We start from the raw sequence: 18,748 nt of genomic DNA on the forward strand, positions 1-18,748 counted from the left end.
GTTTCTATTCCATCCCAAGTTTGGGGCTATGTTTTTCTGGGTGATCTTGAGCCATTCACTTGACTTCCTCATCACATGAAGCTCAGATTCTCAGTTTAGCCTCCTAAGATTAGCTAACGTGGAAGATTTTGAAAGCATGTTGCAAACTACAAAACTCTATATAATCGCAAGTTGGTATGAAATCCAAGTTTTCTTCTGTTAGGTTTGGTCTCCACGTCTAGAGAGCATGCAGCAGGTCAAGGATATATGTTTGGCTCAGAGTAGAAATAAATGCTGAGCTGGCCCCACTGCTAAGGAAGGGTTTGTGAAGTGAGATCCCCATCCCATAATTATTTTCTCCTTTTGTCAGCCAGATTAGGCATGGTGCTGCACACAAACACACAGATGAGATGGCCTCTCCGGGTTACTCTCAGCTCTGTAATTCTATGAAGAATTCCAAAAAGTGAAGGTGATAGAGGACCAGCATGGCTGGGGTGCATGTAAAGGGGTGTCCATCCAGAACTTTACCCCAAATGGCAAAAGGCCATGCCCAGTGACTTCAGCTTGCGGGACACCCCAGGCAGGTAACTTCTCAGGTAACCTGTTTGGAATGAGGCTCCAGCTCAGTTCTCAGATTTCAGGATGGCCAGGGAAGAGAAGGCTGAATGGGAGTGCTGGGACTTTTGCTGGTCTCCTCAAAACACCATTCTAGAGACCACAGACTACAGGCTGCCTGGGATTAAGTAAAAAGACTTAGGTAGAGGTCATGGACACATGCTGTCATGGACTTAGGTAGAGGGTGCCTGGGTGGCTCAGTTGGTTAAGCATCTGCCTTCAGCCCAGGTCATGATCCCAGGGTCCTGGAATTGAGCCCCAAATCAGGCTCCCTGCTCAGCGGGGAGTCTGCTTGTCCCTCTGCCTGCTCATTCTCTCTCTCTCTCTCTCTCAAGTAAATAAATAAAATCCTTAAAAAAAAAAAAAGACTTAGGTGGAATTATTTTGAAAACAGTAAAAACATGCATGTTTTAGGAATCCTTTGAATTTAGAATGAAAAGAAACGTAAGCAAACACAGCCAACTTTGAGTTATTGGGGGCTGGCAATCTGTCTGGTGAGAATCTTTGGTCTCTTAGCCCAGTGGTCCACACATGGTAACTGAAAGGTCAGAGCTACAGGCTCTGCTGTCCTGAGAAGCCAGTAAATGCTGCTCGGTTCCAAAGTCAAAGCCAAAGTCAGTGGCTCCTTCAATCATGAAAGATTTAGCGCCCCACCCGGCTCACCATGGCACTGCTGGTTTCAAGGGCATGGTTATCATGCATCTCCTCCAGAAAGCTTTCCCGAATTTCCCCAGCTTTTCTCGTCTCTTCTGACACATCCTAAGACCCTTTCCTGTCCCTAAGAACTGCAAGCACTTTCCATATAAACCGTGATTTTAGTTATTTTTTCATGGTCAGTTGTTTCCCCTGGGCATCTCTAAGCCAGCAAGGGTAGGGGCTCTAGCATGCTTCTGAGCCCTCCACCGTGACCAGGCCAATTCCAGCGCTTGGGAGACTGGTGGCCATGTGTGCCCACCGTGTGTGTCTCGCTGGGTGCACACCCTTCTCTCTGGGTTCAGACGGCTAGGAATGCTGGGGTGGCCACCCTCCAGCCTCCAGGATGTGGCAGATCTGGGTCCTGTGCCTCCACAGGATGGGGGGGAGGTGACCTCCAGGTGGCCTATGTGTGCTCAGACAGGATGGCTCTGCAGAAACCACAGAGCGGCCCTGCCCACCCTTCCCCAGGCCCACTCCAGAGCCTTCCCATTTTGGGTGGCCTCTTTCATAAAATTCCTTTGGGGCTGGGTCCTAATTTTCTGCTTCTTAACCGGCCTGTCAGCAATGCAGCAGTGAGAAGGGCAAGGCTTCACATGCCATGGGAGGGCACGGGTGCGGTGGCTAACCCCTCGAGTGGCTCAGAGCTGAGGTAGAAGGGCAAGGATCAGGCCCAGTGGTGCCAGTCATACCCAGGGCTGGCTGCCATTTCCTGGGGAGCAGGCGCTGGGCATGTGGAAAGGAGAAAGGGTGCAGCAGGGGCTAGCCCAGGGTGCATGGTGGGACGAGAAGTGTTGGGGAAGAGCTAGGACCTCATTAGGTGTCTGTGGTTTCAGGGTTAACCAGGGGCCTCACAGCCCCTCCTATCTGAATAGAGGCTTATGGTTTCTCAAGCATTCCCATGCTCTAATCTCATTAGACTCTCAAAACAGCTTGATGAGGTAGGTAGGGCATGAAGTGCTCTTCCCATTTGAAAGATGAGGAAGCTGAGGGTCTAAAACACTTCTGTGACTTGGTCAAGGTCACATGGGGGCATCAGTGGTCCAGTCTAGCCTAGAATCTCAACTCTCAGGACTGTGCCTCACCCCCGCCCCCGCCTCCAGACAAGCCGGCAACAGTGATGATAACGACCCAGTGCTCGCTGTGGGCCAGGCACTGTGCTAAATGCGTGGGAGGCATAATTTTATTTTATCTCCCCAATAGCCCTTGATAAAAGTAGCAATAGCTTTATAACTGTAATTCGCCTACAGTAAGACCAGGATTTCTCGCCATTTCGCATGTAGCGGTGATTCTGCATTGTGGGCACAAAGAAGGAATGGGAAGGAAGAATGTCTGTGCCTCATTATAAACAGAGAGATCAGCACTGTTCATTGTGACTCGCGTCAATGGACTGCCTGTCATGAAAGCTGTGTGGATGTTTTGTTCATCATAAAGTGACTGTTTGCCTTGGGCTGGGTCCTTAACTACTCTGCTGTCCTGTTAACCCTTTGACTCCTCCTTACAGAGGACTGGAACCAGGCATTCTGTTGAGAAGGAATGAATGAGGAAGACGGTAAAAAAGCAGGTCCCAACTGAGGGCCCTCGCTTTTACCGATTTCTCCTTGAAGATTAAATTCCTAGTGTTCCTGCTAAAGAAGACTGATTGAAATCTCTGCTTTCAGATCTCTTAGAAGGTAAAGGTTCTAAAGGGAGCTCAACTATACTTACCATCCTCACGCCTCTCCTCGGGCCCCCCATGTCTTGTCTGGTCTGTGAAAAGTCTCTTAACTGTCCTTCCCGCACTCTCTGCCTTCTGCACAAGATTGCTGTTGTCTGTCTTCTTTCTGGGACAGGTCTGAGAGACCCGGACACTGTCCACCGGAAAACTCTCAGTGGGTCTACAGATCCTCTAGGATAAAGGCCACTTCCCTTGGCCCTCTTTCCTAATTTTATTCATTACTATGAGCATTAAGAACTCCTCTGTTCTACCTATACTATTTTCCTTCCCTGAATGAAGGCCAAGGATATTCTCATCCATTCGTCTTTGCTCACATTGAGTGTCACAAGTTCAAATTCATTTGTTCATTCAAAAAACCATTACTAAGAGCCTGATCTGTGTGCGGGATCCTGGGAGTACTCAGAAGAGACACAGCCCCTGCCCTAAAGGATTCAGAGTCCAGGAATACTGAACCTCCTGTGCTGCCCTGCCCCCCACCCCAATCCCCTGGTTGTTTTCAGAAATGCTTCCCACACCTACCACCAAAGGAAATCCTGCTGATTCTCGACAACTCAGTTCATCTACCGGGTGTTCCAAGAAGCCTTCCCTTATCCCTGAGGATACCATCTTGTCTTTTATATCTATTTATTCTGCTTAATTAGCTGTTTACTTAGAGCCCACTGCCTCTACACCAGAAGCTCTTTCAGGAGAATGAGGAGTGCTTAGTCAGTTCTTCATCCCCACATTGCTTTGTGTCTGGCAGGTGCTCAAACAATGCCAACTGAAAGGAAACGCAATCGGAATGCGCTAACGAACACCTACGCCCCATGGGCAGTGCTTACGGGGGCGTTGGTATCTCCTTCCCATCTTACATGGGATAAGGGAACCCTCAAGGCCATTTTTATTCAGCATCTATGACATCTGAATCATATCACACAAGGTATCTCTCAGCCTAGGCAAGACTGACTCGAGAAACTCAAGGTCAATAAGCACTTTATGATGAACAAAACATCCAAACAACTTCACGAAAGGCAGACCGTCGGTCGGGTTCCCAATGAACATCTCTGATCTACATTTATAACAAGGCACGCTTTCCTCTTCCTGCTCGACCCTGTGGCCCGCCATGCAGAATCACCACTATGCTAGAAATGGCAAATAATTCCTGGTTTTACTGTAGGTACATTACAGCTAATGAAGCTAATTTCTTCCTTTATCGATGGCACTCCTTTATTCTGGTTATTAAGAAGTGAAGATAATGATACAAGTCTACAAAGTCCTCCTGGTCCCAGTCCATTGGTAGTTCTGGACTGAGATGGAAGGGTAAGGCCCAGCGAGTCTCTGTCCTGGTGTGGGGAATGGCCCGTTGCTCACAGTTGGCCTGTTATCTCCTCCATCACCACCACTTCCTTATGGAGAAATCAGTGAGCCTTCTACCCTTCCTTTTCTCCCTCCTCCCTTAGAATCTCTCCTGGTTTTCTAGTGCTTTCCCCCAGCACCACTAGGTGACCTCATTGCAAGGGAACGGCGCCTGCCTAAGCCCTGGCAGAAGAATGTGGCCCTCTGCGCACCATCTTACCTCGGGTGCAATGTAGTCAGGAGTTCCACAGAATGTGGTGGTTGTGACACCGTTCAGAATCCCTTCCTTGCACATCCCAAAGTCGGCCAGCTTGCAGTGACCTTCTGCATCCAGAAGGATGTTGTCCAGTTTCAAATCCCTGCAAGATGGGCCACACCCACACAATTAATGCTTCAGACATCCCAATAGGGTCTTCTTGAGTTAGGAGAGATGTGCACATCTCAGGGAAATCTGCTGGCAACCGACCTCAGTCCAGGGCTCTCGCCCACACTGCCCAACCCCCAAAAGTGCCTCCATTCTCCTCAACATGAGGGAAGAGCTTCCATAACATCAGGGATATCTCAAGACTGCTGCGGTCTAATAAAATCAGTAGATATTTATTGAAGCCCTACTGTGTGCTGAAATCCATATGATATGAGAGGAAGAAGCACCTCCTCCTCCTTCCTTTGTGAGTTAATGGGGTCAGCTGGAGGGATGCATACTAACAGCAATGACTCGGCTAAAACCACGGAAGAATCAGACGCTACTTTACAGAACGCTGACTATGTGAGCTCTTGTGTCGTGGGGGAGACCACTGCTGGCTGGTGCAGGCTGGGAGGGCAGCAGCACGAAGTGACTCTCAAGAGAAGCTTGGAGAGAGGGTTAGGTTTGGAGACAGCATGAAGGGAGAAGGGGGGAAGGAAGGGAAAGACCACACGGTGGGAGCCAAAGACAGTGAAGGGACCAGAGAATTGGGCCCTGGTGAATGGAGGGGCAAGACAGGCATGTTGAAACCAACCCCGAAAAGCCTAGAATGCAAGAGGAGTTTGAAATTCATGTGGAGGGGGTGCCTGGGTGGCTCAGTCATTAAGCGTCTGCCTTCGGCTCAGGTCATGATCCCAGGGTCCTGGGCTTGAGCCTTGCATTGGGCTCCCCGCTTGGTGGGAAGCCTGCTTCTCCCTCTCCCACTCCCCTTGCTTGTGTTCCCTCTCTCTGTCAAATAAATAAATAAAATCTTAAAAAAAAAAAGAAAAAGAAAAAGAAATTCACGCGGAGGACGATGGGAGACCTGCCTGCGGGAGCATGACCTCTGTGCAAGATCAGTCTTCATAGGGCAAGCAGGCAAAGGGGGTAAGTGTCTGGGGACAGGAGGGAAGACACACTGGTGGCAACAACCAGGCCCTACAGAGCCCAGGCGGTTCTGGGCAGTGAGTGAGTACCACATGGGATGACAGGGGCGGGGGGTGGTATACTGGCCTCAGCCAGAGCAGCTCTCTTGCTTTAGAATTTGGGGTACCATGTAAGACCTTGTATAAAATTTGAAGTTCTGGGTAAGAATCCCCCTACTGACCAAATCTGCAAGTCCCACACCCGTTCCATAGAAGGACCCAGACTGTCAGAGGACAGTCCCTGCCCTGGTCCTCCCTCAGCAGTCATGCTGGGCTGGGCTGGGCAGGTCTTGCAAAGAAGGCCCATTGCCCTGCACACAGAGCAAGAGGGGTCTTTCTCACAAGCCTGCTGGCGTCTGGACTTGAACTCCAGCCACCATCAGGAATCCAGGCCTGAGAGCAAAGGTGGGGCAGGAAGCACTTCAGGGCCTGCCTGCTTTGCACCCTCGGCCCTGTTTCCGCCTACAGCTGGGACTTCTTGAGAAAAGAGAAAGCTCATTAAAATATGCTGTTCTAAGCAGATGCTTATGAACTACAGAAAGGACAGTGAGCCCAACCAAGCGGAGCCCCTGGGACCAGGCTCCCCGATCTACCCCCCTGGCCACCATGTGTGGTCAAGGCTCAGCTCCAGCCAGGGTGGGAGGGAAGGGAGAGGAACACAGACTTGGGCATGGGAGGCCTGGGTATTAATCCCTAGGGTGGCATGGCCCTGGTGAAGTCACCTTGCTGGTCTGTTACCTTGTCTATCAAATTGGGATGACACATTCCTGCTTGTCTGAAGGTTGAGATGAAGTGTGTGGAAGTAGCAGGCCTTTATAGCATTACACTCACTTCCTCCACGAGGAGCCAGAGTCAGAGGGAACCGGGGGTTCTGTCCGCCCACCTGCAAACGTGGGAGTCATTGAGAGGTGAACCTGTGTGCCCTGCTGAGTTACAGTCCCTTCATGCTCCCTAATCTAATGTGCTACCTTGCCCACACGCGCGCACGATGATTGCCATGGCAACACGTGTATTAGGAACAGCAACAACAAACGTGTGGAAAGCACCTCTGTGGTCTACAAACCACATTCATGCTCTGAACAACAGCGAGGGTTCAGAAGAGCATGCTTTGCTATGATCGTGGCAGCAGCAAGTAGATGGAAGCTGGAAGAAGGTAGGTGACTTCTGAAAGGTGACGAGGAGGTTGACTCCACTGGGACTTGAACTCGGTCCCCACCCTGCTCCAAAGGCTGGCGTTCCTGCCTCTGTGCACTACACTTCTTCACCTTCCTGCCTTCGCGTTGGTGGACTTCTTCCAATGCCAGCCTCCAACCCCAGTTTGAGACAGGACCCACGTGCTACCTCTCAAAGCCCTCTCTTTTAAAGCCTTGTCAGAAGGGCGCCTTTCTGCTTTGTGTGGATGGAGTGGATTCGGAAGATTCCAAGCCAGCCTGAGCCTTGCCCATCTGAAAGTTCAACTCAGCCATTTCCTTCTGCTCAGGATTCCCCCTCGGGGCAAGAGAAGCTGGAACGTCTTACCCCTCCCCATCTTCTGCTCTTTGCCTGCCCTTGCTCTGGCCCAGGTGCACACCGTCCCCTTGCTTCCTGCCCCCTCTTCTCCCTGAGGGAAGAAGCTGCCCCACACTGAAGGCCCAGGGGGCCCATGAGGGCCGAGCATGTTCTGCAGGCTACCCCTCTGCTGTGGGGAAGAGAGGCCTCAGGCCAAAAAGCACGTCTTCACACAGTCCTGCCGCGGATGCCAGAAATCCTGCCACTACTCACCTCCTCAAATTTCCCCTCTGTCTGTATTTCTCTAAAGCTCGGCCTCCCCACACAAAACCAAGTCCCAAAGAAGAGACAGTGACTTATGTTCCTTTCTTTGGTGACAGGGAAGATGAGTATAGCTGGAAAGTCCCCTGAGGGCCAGAAATGCCATGGTTAAAACTTTATTCCTCTGGGAGTCTTCAGTCTCATTAAAAAGAAAAATACCCCCACGGCTGGGACCAAACCCGTCTGGTGCGGGGCTTTCAGTGAGTTCCTGAGTGGGGGTTTCAGCGGAGGGGAGAGCCGAGGCCGCCCAGGGCCATGCTTGCTTAGGCCGAGGAAAAGAGAGAGGACATCCACCCTTCCCTACAAGGGGGTTAGGGGACAAGGGCTGCTGAAGGAGGGTGGAGTCCCTGAAATTCTGCTTGCTGTACAGCAGCTGAGGGTGGTGGTCCCTCTTGGTTTTCCCTCCCTCCCCCTTAGCAGCACTGATGCCCCGGACTCCCAACTTTCGACTTCCTTTTCCTGCCCCAGGATCCCCCCACCTGCTGGCTTTTAGTGCTGCCTGTTCACGAGGGGTCTTCAAAGCCTCCCTGGGAAGGTCAGGGACTATCATTTCTCAGCCTTGCTGGGTCTAAGGCCCAGCTTGCAAGGACAGGGTGAGTGTGCTTTTCTCCTTCTTGGGTGCTCCCCTGGTGCTGTCAGGGGCTGGGCACATAGTAGGTACTCATCAAACTTGTGGACTGACAACTTTGCAAAGAGGGACTTCTGCCTAGATATTAATCCCCACCAGTCCTCAAATACAAGGACAGAGTACTTTTGAGGAGCGGGGACATTTTTTTAAGGAACGGGGTAGTTTATTTAATAGTGGAAAAAAATACAGCAAAATCCTTTCCCCTCTATGTGAGTCAATATAACCAGTTTTTATTTATTAAATTAATAGCTTCATTCAATTTTTTTCAATAGGTAATATCTTCATGTGTTCTAAAACCCAAAGTATAAAAGGACATACAGTAAAAATGCTCCCTCCTGCATCTGCTCTCCAGACACCACGTTTTCCCCCTATAGGCAACTGCATTTTATTTCTTGTGTATTGTCTGGGTCACACTTCCTGCATAAATAAGAACGTGTGATTATATATTCATGTCCCCCCTTTTAACCAACTGGGAGCTTACTATATGCAGTCTTTTGCTTAATATGTATTGGAGATCTTTCTGTCTTGGCACATTAAGAGGCTCCTAAATTCTTTTTTATGGCCGTACAACACTCTGTCATATTTACTGGGGGACATTTAGCTCGCCTCCAATATTGTGCTATTACGAACAGGGCTGCTGTGAATAAGCTTATAAATATATGAAGGTAATTGTACAGCTTTTCTAGAAAAGAAATGTCTGAATCCAATAGAACAGGAATGTGGATTCTGATGGATCTTGCCAAACTGCCCTTCTCAGAGCTGAAGGATTTACACTTCCATCAGCGGTACGTGATGATGCCTCCTTGCCAACATGGTATGTTACCGAGTTTTCGGTAGTCTGATTTTTAAGATTTTATTTATTCATTTGAGAGAGAGAATGAGAGAGCACAAGCAGGGGGAGTGGCAAAGGGAGAGAGATAAGCAGACTCCCCGCTGAGCGGGGAGCCCCAGACCGGGCTCCATCCCAGGACCCTGAGATCATGACCTGAGCCAAAGGCAGACAGACGCTTAATTGACAAGCCACCCAGGCGCCCTTATCTTGGTATATTCTTAAAGTTTCTCTGTAAGTTTGAGCATTTTTTCATATATTTAATTTTTTTTTTTTTTTTTTGGTGAACTGTTGCCATTTTTCCTTTATGGTGCTTGTTTCTTATTGTTTTTTTTTTTTTTTTTTAAGGAGCTTTTTCTATATTAGGAAATGAACTTGGAGTGGTTTTAAGAATTGCAAATTCTTGTCCCAGTTTAATTTTTGACATTGCTTACGGTGGTTTATTTTATGGTTTTATGTCTTAATTTGAAAGGCTTTACCCATTTCGAACTTTTAAAGCATTCCCCCCAAGGTCTCCCCTTGTACTTTGATGCTTTCATTTTATAAATGCAAGTCTTTGATGTATTTGGAATTCGGCCTGATAAAAGGTGTGAAGTAGAGATCCAACTTTGTTTCCAACCCCATATGTTGGAGAGTTCATCTTTTCCTCATTGACTGAAACATCACCTTTTTCAAATACTGGTCTTTCTGTAGTCTTCATTCAATTATGTTGATCTATGCCACACTTTTGAAATTACTGTAGGTTTATGATGCATTTTAACATCCAGTAGGGCTGGTCCCCTTCTTCTTTTTCAAAATTTCCTGGCTACTCTTGCTTGTTTATTTTTCCATATGAACTTTAGAATCATCTGTCTTGTTTTAAAAAAATCCTGGTGATGTTTTTATTGGGAACACGTCTAAAGTTATAAATTAACTCAGAGAGAACTGATATTTTTATGATGTTGAGTCTTCCTATCCAATAACATTGTTTGTCTTTCTATTCATTAAAGTTTTGTCTATGTCCTTTAGGGGCATTTTAAAGTTCTCTCCTATAGATCGTGTGCATTTCTTGTTATATTTAAATAGCAGCCTGCTGGTTGTCCCAATACCCATTCTCATTTTTTTCCTTAGTAAGAGAACACTGTTGTTGTTGTTGTTTTTTAAGCCCTGCACGTAGTGATGTAGCTATAAACTGGAATTCAAAGCCTTCCTTAGAGCTGGGTGTGGTTATATAACTAAATTCTAGCCAGTCAATTGTATGAAGTCTCAAAAGAAAGAGGCTTACTCTTCTCTTTCCTTCTACCCATTGCCTGAATGAGGATATAATGCCTGGAGGCCTAGTAGCCACCTTCAGCCATAAAGAAAAGGACCAAGCCCCAGAAATGGTCACTGGACTTCCTATCTCCAGATAACACTCATATGAAAAAGAAATAAACTTGTATCTTATTTAAAGCACTGTTGTCTGCGGCTTATATGATAATCGCAGCTGAATCCACTTCTGAGGAATCCAAGTTGCTATTTTATATTTTAAATTCCTATTGTAAATGGGGTCTTTTCTTCCATCATATCCTTTATCTGGTTGCATATGTATGTACTAGTTCTTAATTTCTACTTATTGTTTTATGCCCTGCCACTGTATGAATGTTCTTTATTTTCGTAAATAAATGATTCTCCTGGATTTTCCAAATCATTCGTAACTGGTGATCATTTTTACTTCCTCCTTTTCAGTGTTTACATTTCTAACTTATTTATTTTGCCTGTGTTGGTTAGAACCTTAAGAACAATGCTAAGTAATGATGATAGTGTTTGGTAGTCTCTGATTTGGGGGGGGGGGGTGTCTCTGGTTATGATAAAGGCATTTCCCTAGGCAGAATGCCTTTATCATAGCCCCTGTCACTTGGAACCTGACTGAAGGCTATCTTACTGTGCATTCTCCACTAGACTGAGGACCTGTGAGAACTTCCATGGAAACTCCCTTTCTCCCCAGCTTCCAGAGGTCCCAGTGAGCTATGGGGAAGACGGTAAGGAACAGGCTATGCGGTGCCCCTCTAGTCCTGGGCTTCTTAACCTTGGAGCTGGATTGACATTTGCACCTGGATAATTCTTCGTTGTGGGGGGTTGTCCTGTGCATTGTAGGATGTTCAACAGAAATGGTGAGCTATACACATTAGATGCTTTTATCAACACCCCCACCCCCCAGTTGTGACAACCCAAAATGGCTCTAGACATTGTCAAATGTCCCCTGCAAGACCGCTGGTGGACAATTACTGCTGTCTTAAACAGTGATCAAGGCTCCAAGATGGTCTGGTCCAGATCCTTAAGCCCAATAGGGATTTGAGAGCAAGGCTGTCAGGAAAGGGTGCATCTGCCTTGAATGTCCTCTACCATTTTATCCTGGGAGACAGGAAGCCTGGCACACTAGCCTGCTGGCATTTGGTACCATCAACACACCTTTTTAAGCATCTTAGGAAATCGTGGCTCAGAAAAGATAAGCCGCTCACCCACGCTTGCATGGCTGGTAAGAGGCAGTGCTGGGCTAAGTCACCTAACTCACACAACTGCGTGTGACCACCTTTCAGATCAAATGTAAGATCCATGAGCTAGAAATCTCTATCTGCTGATGGGACCCAAATCACTTTGCACTTAAAAAAGGCAGGCTTCATGATGAGAAGGGGAATACAAAGGCCCAAAGATCACAGCCGCTGATAGGGAAGGAGTGATTTAGGGGCATGGTGGTATAACCACCATGGTTCCCTTGAGGTAGGAACACAGAGCACTTCCAGAAACTCAAAAGATAGTCAAGAAAATCCCACATATGCTTGAGACTCAGTTTCCTTATCTGTAAAATGGGGATAATATTGCCATTATTGAATGATGTAATCCGTGAAAGTTCAAGCATTAGAGCCTGATACGTGGTAGTTACTCTAGGAGTAACTAACAGTCTCTAACAGTCTCCAGGGTTTTCTGACAGTCATTTCTTAAGACGCACATGCCCTGTGGGTCCCTAAAAACTTTTTTTTTTAAAAAAGATTTTATTTCTTTATTTGACAGAGAGAGACACAGCGAGAGAGGGAACACAAGCAGGGGGAGTGGGAGAGGGAGAAGCAGGCTTCCCGCGGAGCAGGGAGCCCGATGTGGGGCTCGATCCCAGGACCCTGAGATCATGACCTGAGCCGAAGGCAGACGCTTAACGGACTGAGCCACCCAGGCGCCCCCCTAAAAACTCTTTAATATTAGAGAAATACTTATTACTTCCTAGTGTGCATAAACTACAGAGACAGACTTTGTGGGATGAAGAATAGGGAGCATATGTAACTATCACGCAGGGGAGAAAATGTCAAAGAATACTTGAAATCGAGAGACAGAAAGAGACTGAAACTTCTATTCCAGCCCGGGGAGAAAATCACAGATTCCTTTCCCCTGGGCCTGGGGAATGACACCTCGCACCCAGGGCAACACCGGTGCCCCAGGGAGAAAGCAAAGGCTGGCGGGGTGGTTTAAGGGGGAGGGGTGGGGCAGCACAGTTGTCACCCATCAGGATCAAGGTGACAGTTTCCAGACCCTCAGCAACCTTCCCAGGCCCTCGTGCAGAGCCGGGAGTGGCATCCTAGCAGCCGGAATCCCTGTGCTTCCCGGCTCCCTGGCTGGATTGCACACCTTATCTCTGTCTCCCAACAACAGCCCTGGGCAGGAGGGGTATCATCATCCCCAACTTGTAAAGAACTTGGGGGTGGGGCCGGGGGTGGGGGGTGGGGGGTGGGCACCAAAGCTCGGGAGGTGAGCTGCGACCTGAACAGCAGAAGCTGGGTGGAGTCCTACGCTCCTCCCCACCGCACCTCAGCCATCTTATCCGAAAAAATCATCCTCTCCTCCTTGTGAAATTGTATTTTCCCAATTTCGTAGATTCCCCAAGAATAAGGGCCAGGAAACTCTTCTGGAAACCACTGGCATTTAGCGAAGGGTTGGCACCCAGGAGACCCTTCACACATAAGAAAAAATTGAAAAAAACTTTTTTTGCTTGACTTGAAAACTCACCCCAAAGGAAGAGACCCATATGTCCCTGTCTTCTTGACCCAGGCTCTCCATTTTTAATGCCCTCATTTCTATGGTACGCTCACTGGTATATTTCTCCGGCATGCTAATTCCCCAAAGCTCAGGCCTGAACACCACACAAACGACAGCACATTCTTCCATTTACTTAAAGATAAGAGATTAGAAAGATTACTTCTCAGGATGCCAAGTATTTAGATCACCAGAGAGAGCAGGCCCTCGGGGGAGGTTATGAAGAAACTCTGCTTGTTTTTGGACAAATAGTGGAGACTAGCACATGATTGTGGTTAATCAGATGGGAATACAGGCTCTTGGGGCAGATGTTGCTTCATAAATTGAACCATACATTCAAGAGAAAGCCAACTTTCCCCTTCAATATAGCACACTCCCTTTGACATTGGGGCAAACATTGGTGACCAGCTGCTGTCCTTCCTCCTGGCTCCCTCTGTGGTGGCCACCCCCTAGCACCCCCAGGAACGCCAGATCCCTTCAGTGCCACCCTGGGCCAGGCAGGACTACAAGCACGAAGCCTAGGAAAGTGAACCTCCTGCCTCTCTGTCAAATAGAGAAGCACCATTTGCTTCAGAGCCAAGGTAACTGATTTCAAAATTCTCCATCGCTATGCTGATACCTGGAGTCCGTGGTAATGTTTCACTCTGGGCCAGTCTGCAGGGAAATCCCAGAGTCTTTTCATAGGAAAAGCTCAGTCATTTAGGACAAAATAGTTAAATACCATTTTGGGGTTTTTTCCAAATGTTTTTGTATGCTGGCTCAGTGTTAAGTCTTTAAATGCATTATCTCATTTAATCTCACCAATGGCCTAGGGACCCGGTAGGACTGTTATCGCCTCCATTTTAAAGAAGAGGTAGAAGGTTCTGAGGGGCTATGTCCCTGGCCCCGGACACACAGGGCGTGAGTGACACAGTTGGTTTGCCTGACATCAACTCCCGTGCTCTGAATCACTTTGCTATGTTGCTTGAGGAGGGGGACAAAAAAGATGGTATCTACACTCCTGCCCCGCTGTGGGACTGAGAGCACAGTTACCGCCGTTGGGGTGATGGCTGTTTTGGACTCACGGCAAGGTGGTTAGAAGATGTAACGGATAAGCTAGGCACTGCTGTTTTGACCAAACTGATGACCCCTGGTCTGGAGAGAGCAGACCTCCAGCTACCACACTGACAGTTGGAAAACCCGAGGTGTGAAATGGTACCCCTTTCATAGCCAAAATAAAGAGCCTGGGGCTGTACCTGGACATTAAGACGTGGAATCCCTATAGAATAACTTATCTGACTGCGAGGTTGTAGCTACTTTTTTTTTTTTTTTTTTTTTAACCCACAGCAATGAAAGCAAATTCTTATGCTTGATATACCCGCAGATAATATCCTGACCTCCACTGATGGGAAATAGGCCTTGACTTGTGTGCCCAGACAGCAGGATGGGCCCCTCTGACCATCGTGACATTTACACCCAGCCTCCCAGTCCTCTCCAGGCCGTCAGTCAACCTGCACTTAGAAATGGCTCTTCAGGGTTCGGTCGGTGTACAGACTGGGCCAAGGACAGCGATGACCTCAAGCAAGTCACTTCTCTCAGCTCGCTGTCCTCAATATGAGAAAAGACGGCTGGATGAGCTAATCCCCAAGGACCCTTTTCGTCCGAGATCCTGGGAAGCGAAGGCAGCTGGAGCCCATGAAGTCTGAACTTGCAAATCAGGCTGTTGCACACACATTTCCCTTTCCACCCCGAAGCAAACCTTTACCAGCAGGCCTTTTTGTACAAAATGCAAAGCAGACGGTGCTCTTCTACTTGCCTTCTTCAGGAGCGCTCCTCGAACACGCTTCCTGGTGTGGTGTGTGAGGTGCTTTGGGGTCTCCACCAGTTGGGACTGTTGGCTTCCTCCCTCCCCTCACCCCCTCATAATCCAAACCTGGGCCTGTGGGCCTTGGGTGCTTCCCAAGTGTGTGAGGCTGTCTCCTGCCTTGAAGTCCCAGCACAGGCCTTGCTATGAGGATCTGTCTTCCGCCATAGATGCCCCGTGAGGGCGGGACCTGGGATCCTCCCTCCCATCACAATACCCGCCAGTCAAAGGATGAAAGAATCAGGGAGCAGGGAGGGGAGTTTGTGAATCATGGCCCCAGGCATCCAGGCGACCCAGACAAATGCTTTCAGATACCATATGGAACTATTAAAACGTATTAGAAAGTGTTAAAACCAAGGCCAAACCTTCAGGAGGCAGCTGAATCTGGCATCCTCCTGTACCCTCCATTCTTCCATTACACTCAGGCAGAGCCCCTCCGCTAACCCCAGCAGCTTCCATGGTAGTCAGAGTGGAGCGCAAGAACCTTGCTCTGACTCTGGAGCTGGCCCCCCACCCCCTTCTTTTGCCACCACCTCCCCGTCTTTCTAGCCACAGGGTCAAGGGTCTCCAACAACACTTTTCTGCCTTAAGACCTTTGCCCCATGGCTGTCCCCTCTCCCTGGAGAACAGACCCCTTGTCATTAAGGTCCATGCCACGACCTCTCTTCCTCAGGGACGCCTCTCACTGGCCACCCTGTCTAAAGCAGCCCATCGCCACTCGCCCCCCACCGACCCTTCCTTGAATCTCAGTCACCTCGGTCATTTGCTTCATGGCAATGACCACAACCTGGAAGGACTTTGCTTGTTTATTTCCTTGAGTATATGGTTTCCCCCACACGAGCTCCATGGGAACAGTGACTGCGTCTTCATGTCCCCAGCGCCGTCCCCAGAGCCCTGCACAGTGCCTGCATTCACTGTTGGTTGAGCGTCCGGAGGAGACGGATCTGTATTAAGTCCACTCCAGTGATGGTCTAGTTAATGGCATGATTACAAATCCTAATGCCTCCATTGCCTAGTTGGCCCTTGTGTGTCATGTTCCACAATATTTATGGTTGCAGCTCGGAGTCTGCTTTTTGTGGTGAGCCTTGAGGATACTGAGAGAGAGGACACAGTCCCTGTCCTCAAGGAGGGATCTGGAGGGAGAGGTGGACCTGAGGCCAGAACCCTTGGGATGGTAAGTTCTACACTAGAGGGACAAACAGGACACCACCATTGTCCTTAGAAGGCCAGGGCTGCCATTCTTGCCTTTTTTTTTTTTTTGGCCCCAGCGATTTGCAGCTCAAAATCTAGCCAGCATTCTGTCATAACAAAAGGGCCACTCCAGCTAAAGGACCAAGAGTAACCTTTCTGGGGGGTGTGCCTGGAGCCTCGCAGAAGTGCACTATAGCTCCTCATGCCCAGATTCCCAGCCAGGGAGGCCAGAACACCACTCTTCAAGGTCAGGGCGAGAAGCTGCCGGAACTAGTAAGTGTAGGTCTTCCTCGTCCAGCCGTACAAGGAGCCGCATGCTAGAAGAGTGGTCAGCACCTCACAGGTCACCTCCGCCCAGATAAAGAGCTGAGGAAACACAAATGTAACTCCGCACAAGTTGAGGGGGATGTAGGGAAAGCACGTCTTCCTGCAAAGTGAGGGTCACCCAAGTTACTTGGAGGCTATCAGAGGCCTCAAGCGAGGCCAGGAAGCCGAAAATGGACTGACCTCTGAAGGGACAGAAAACAGATTTTATTATTCTTAAAAAAAGAAGTCTTACATTTGTATTTGTTTAATTTGGCCATAGAAGGTATTTGCTTTAAGACTGTGTGGTGCTTTTCAGCTGATCAGAAATGTGAATGCACGCGCGTGTGCGCATGCACACAAGCCCCTAAGGACAGCTATAGGGTTCTGCTCACACCCACACATTTGTTCACGGGCTCAGGCCTGCAGCCTATAGAGAAGGAAAATACACAGGTTCACGAGGAGGAGGCGGGTGAAGGAGATCCTTCTTTTTTTTTTTTTTTTTATCAGGGAGCACAAAATCTGGTGGAATTTATGAAACAGGCAGCCTCCATCGCTCCAGCTGATGAATATTTACTAGGCAGCTACTATGCACCAGGGAGGTCCTGGTTTTGGAGTGAGGGCAGGGGTCTACTGACACCTCAGCTCGCACATGCTGAATCTGAGGTGACTGGGAAACATCTAAGTGGATATGCCAACCAGGTGGTGACGGATGAAGGTTTGGGCTGGAGAAATGATGAGTGTGACTGAAACAGTCTGAGCAGAGAAGTGAGCTGACACTGGTCTGTGAACAAGCCCAATGTTTAATGGGACAACCAGAGAGGAAACTCAGGAAGCCCAAGGAAGCCCTAATATCCACCCGAGCTCAGAGAGATAGAAGTACTTGCCCTTATTTGTATTTATTGATATTTTCTCTTTATGCTTAGATACTCTGATTTAGAAATAATTATTTCTAAATAATTATTGTGATGATGATGATGATAAATTGTAATTTTTAAGAAAACACTTTCCAGATCAGTAGAGGTATCATGTGCCAGGGCTGGCCCAGTGAACAGCTTTAGTAAAGAAAAGAACTGTAAACTTCAAATCCACCAATGGGAAGAAGGGAAGGGAATTCCAGAATTCGGCTCAGGGAAAAAAAGAAAAGAAAGCAACAACTCTGCAGGGACACTGGGAGATCTGCCCTCGCACAAGAAAGCAGCTGTTTTCCATGCAGAAGGAACTCCGTTCAGAGAAAACTCACCGGAGCGCCCTGTTCTCCAGGTGCCGTCCAGTCTCCCAACCAAGAAGGACCTAGAGGCTCCTCCTCCCAGCTGGTGGGTGTAGTGGGAGCCCAGCTCAACAACAGTCCAGTTTCCTGGGCTTCTCTCTCCTCTCTACCGGCCCATTGCCTTCTGGCTGCCCTCTCCCTGGCCCTCCCTTCCTTCTGCTCCATCTGAGGGGGTCACTGTGCCCTGGGTATTTCTTTGCTTCCATCTCATTAGAAACCACCCTTCCTCAAACTATAATTCTTTTGAATTAGTTGCAAATTTGTTCAGTGTCACTGAGCTAAGGTGGGCACTTATGGCTTGAGGTGTAACTTCCCCCAGGGAACCTGCATAGACTGATGAGAAGACTCCAGAGAGTTAGTGGGGGAGATGGGCTGGGGGGCACAGCTTCAATACCACTTCTCAGATCCTGGCTAGAGGGGGCCTACATCCCTTCTAGCGGCCACTGGCTTCCCCCACCTCTGAGTTCAGTCTGAGTCATCCGCTTCCTTTTATTTAACCCTAGGACCATTCTTGGAACATGACTGGATTTTCTTGATGTCATTCAGCTAAAATTCAGAGTGCCGTTCATTTCCTGACTTTGCTGGCAATCACCAGCTGCATTTATCCTCACACTAGAGCAGGCTGTTTGGCCACAGATGTGGATGAAACAGTAGTAAGTTATGTTCAGTGGAGGGAGGCACTTAATAATTAAGATTGACCTATCTCTGCCTTGGGAAAAGTGATATCTAGCTTTCAAACAAAGTCTCTTTCATTACAATCAAGGTCACAGAAGGGGACTAAGGGCATGCGGTACACACACGGAGCAGAGTGGACCCTCAGATTTAGCATTTACAGCTTTCCTGGTGCATGACAAGTAGCAATTTCTACCTGTACAGCGTACATATTTTAATTTGGTTCTGAATGAAGCCAGTGCTCAGTGTAAGCCTGCTGGCCAGACATAGTGAGGAGGTCTATGAGCGGTATAGTTCTCGGCCAGAAAGCAAGGGGAGTGGCCAAATTAAACACAAAAACGGACAATTTGTTGGTGGTTCAGTTCTCCACATATTCTATTCTGAAATAAATCATGACTTGTGAATTTATTTTAGCAAGTGCTGTGGCAAAAGCTAAACTTCAGTGGAAACTAAAA

At 48.3% G+C, this 18,748-nt stretch overlaps 1 protein-coding gene across 2 annotated transcripts in view; it reads right to left on the reverse strand.

Annotated features, from left to right (window-relative positions):
* Positions 1-18,748, reverse strand: part of PRKCE (protein kinase C epsilon) — a 489,104-nt gene that overhangs the window by 32,454 nt on the left and 437,902 nt on the right. For both annotated transcript variants that reach the window (XM_045885068.3, XM_045885067.3), the window contains one exon: positions 4,560-4,698. In XM_045885068.3, coding sequence (XP_045741024.1) covers positions 4,560-4,698 — 139 coding nt within the window. The remainder of the gene's footprint in view (positions 1-4,559; positions 4,699-18,748) is intronic.

This window comes from Mirounga angustirostris, unplaced genomic scaffold, assembly GCF_029215605.1.
Source record: "Mirounga angustirostris isolate CCGP_5_RB_7025 unplaced genomic scaffold, mMirAng1.0.hap1 SCAF_10, whole genome shotgun sequence".
NCBI classification, from domain to species: Eukaryota; Metazoa; Chordata; class Mammalia; order Carnivora; family Phocidae; genus Mirounga; species Mirounga angustirostris.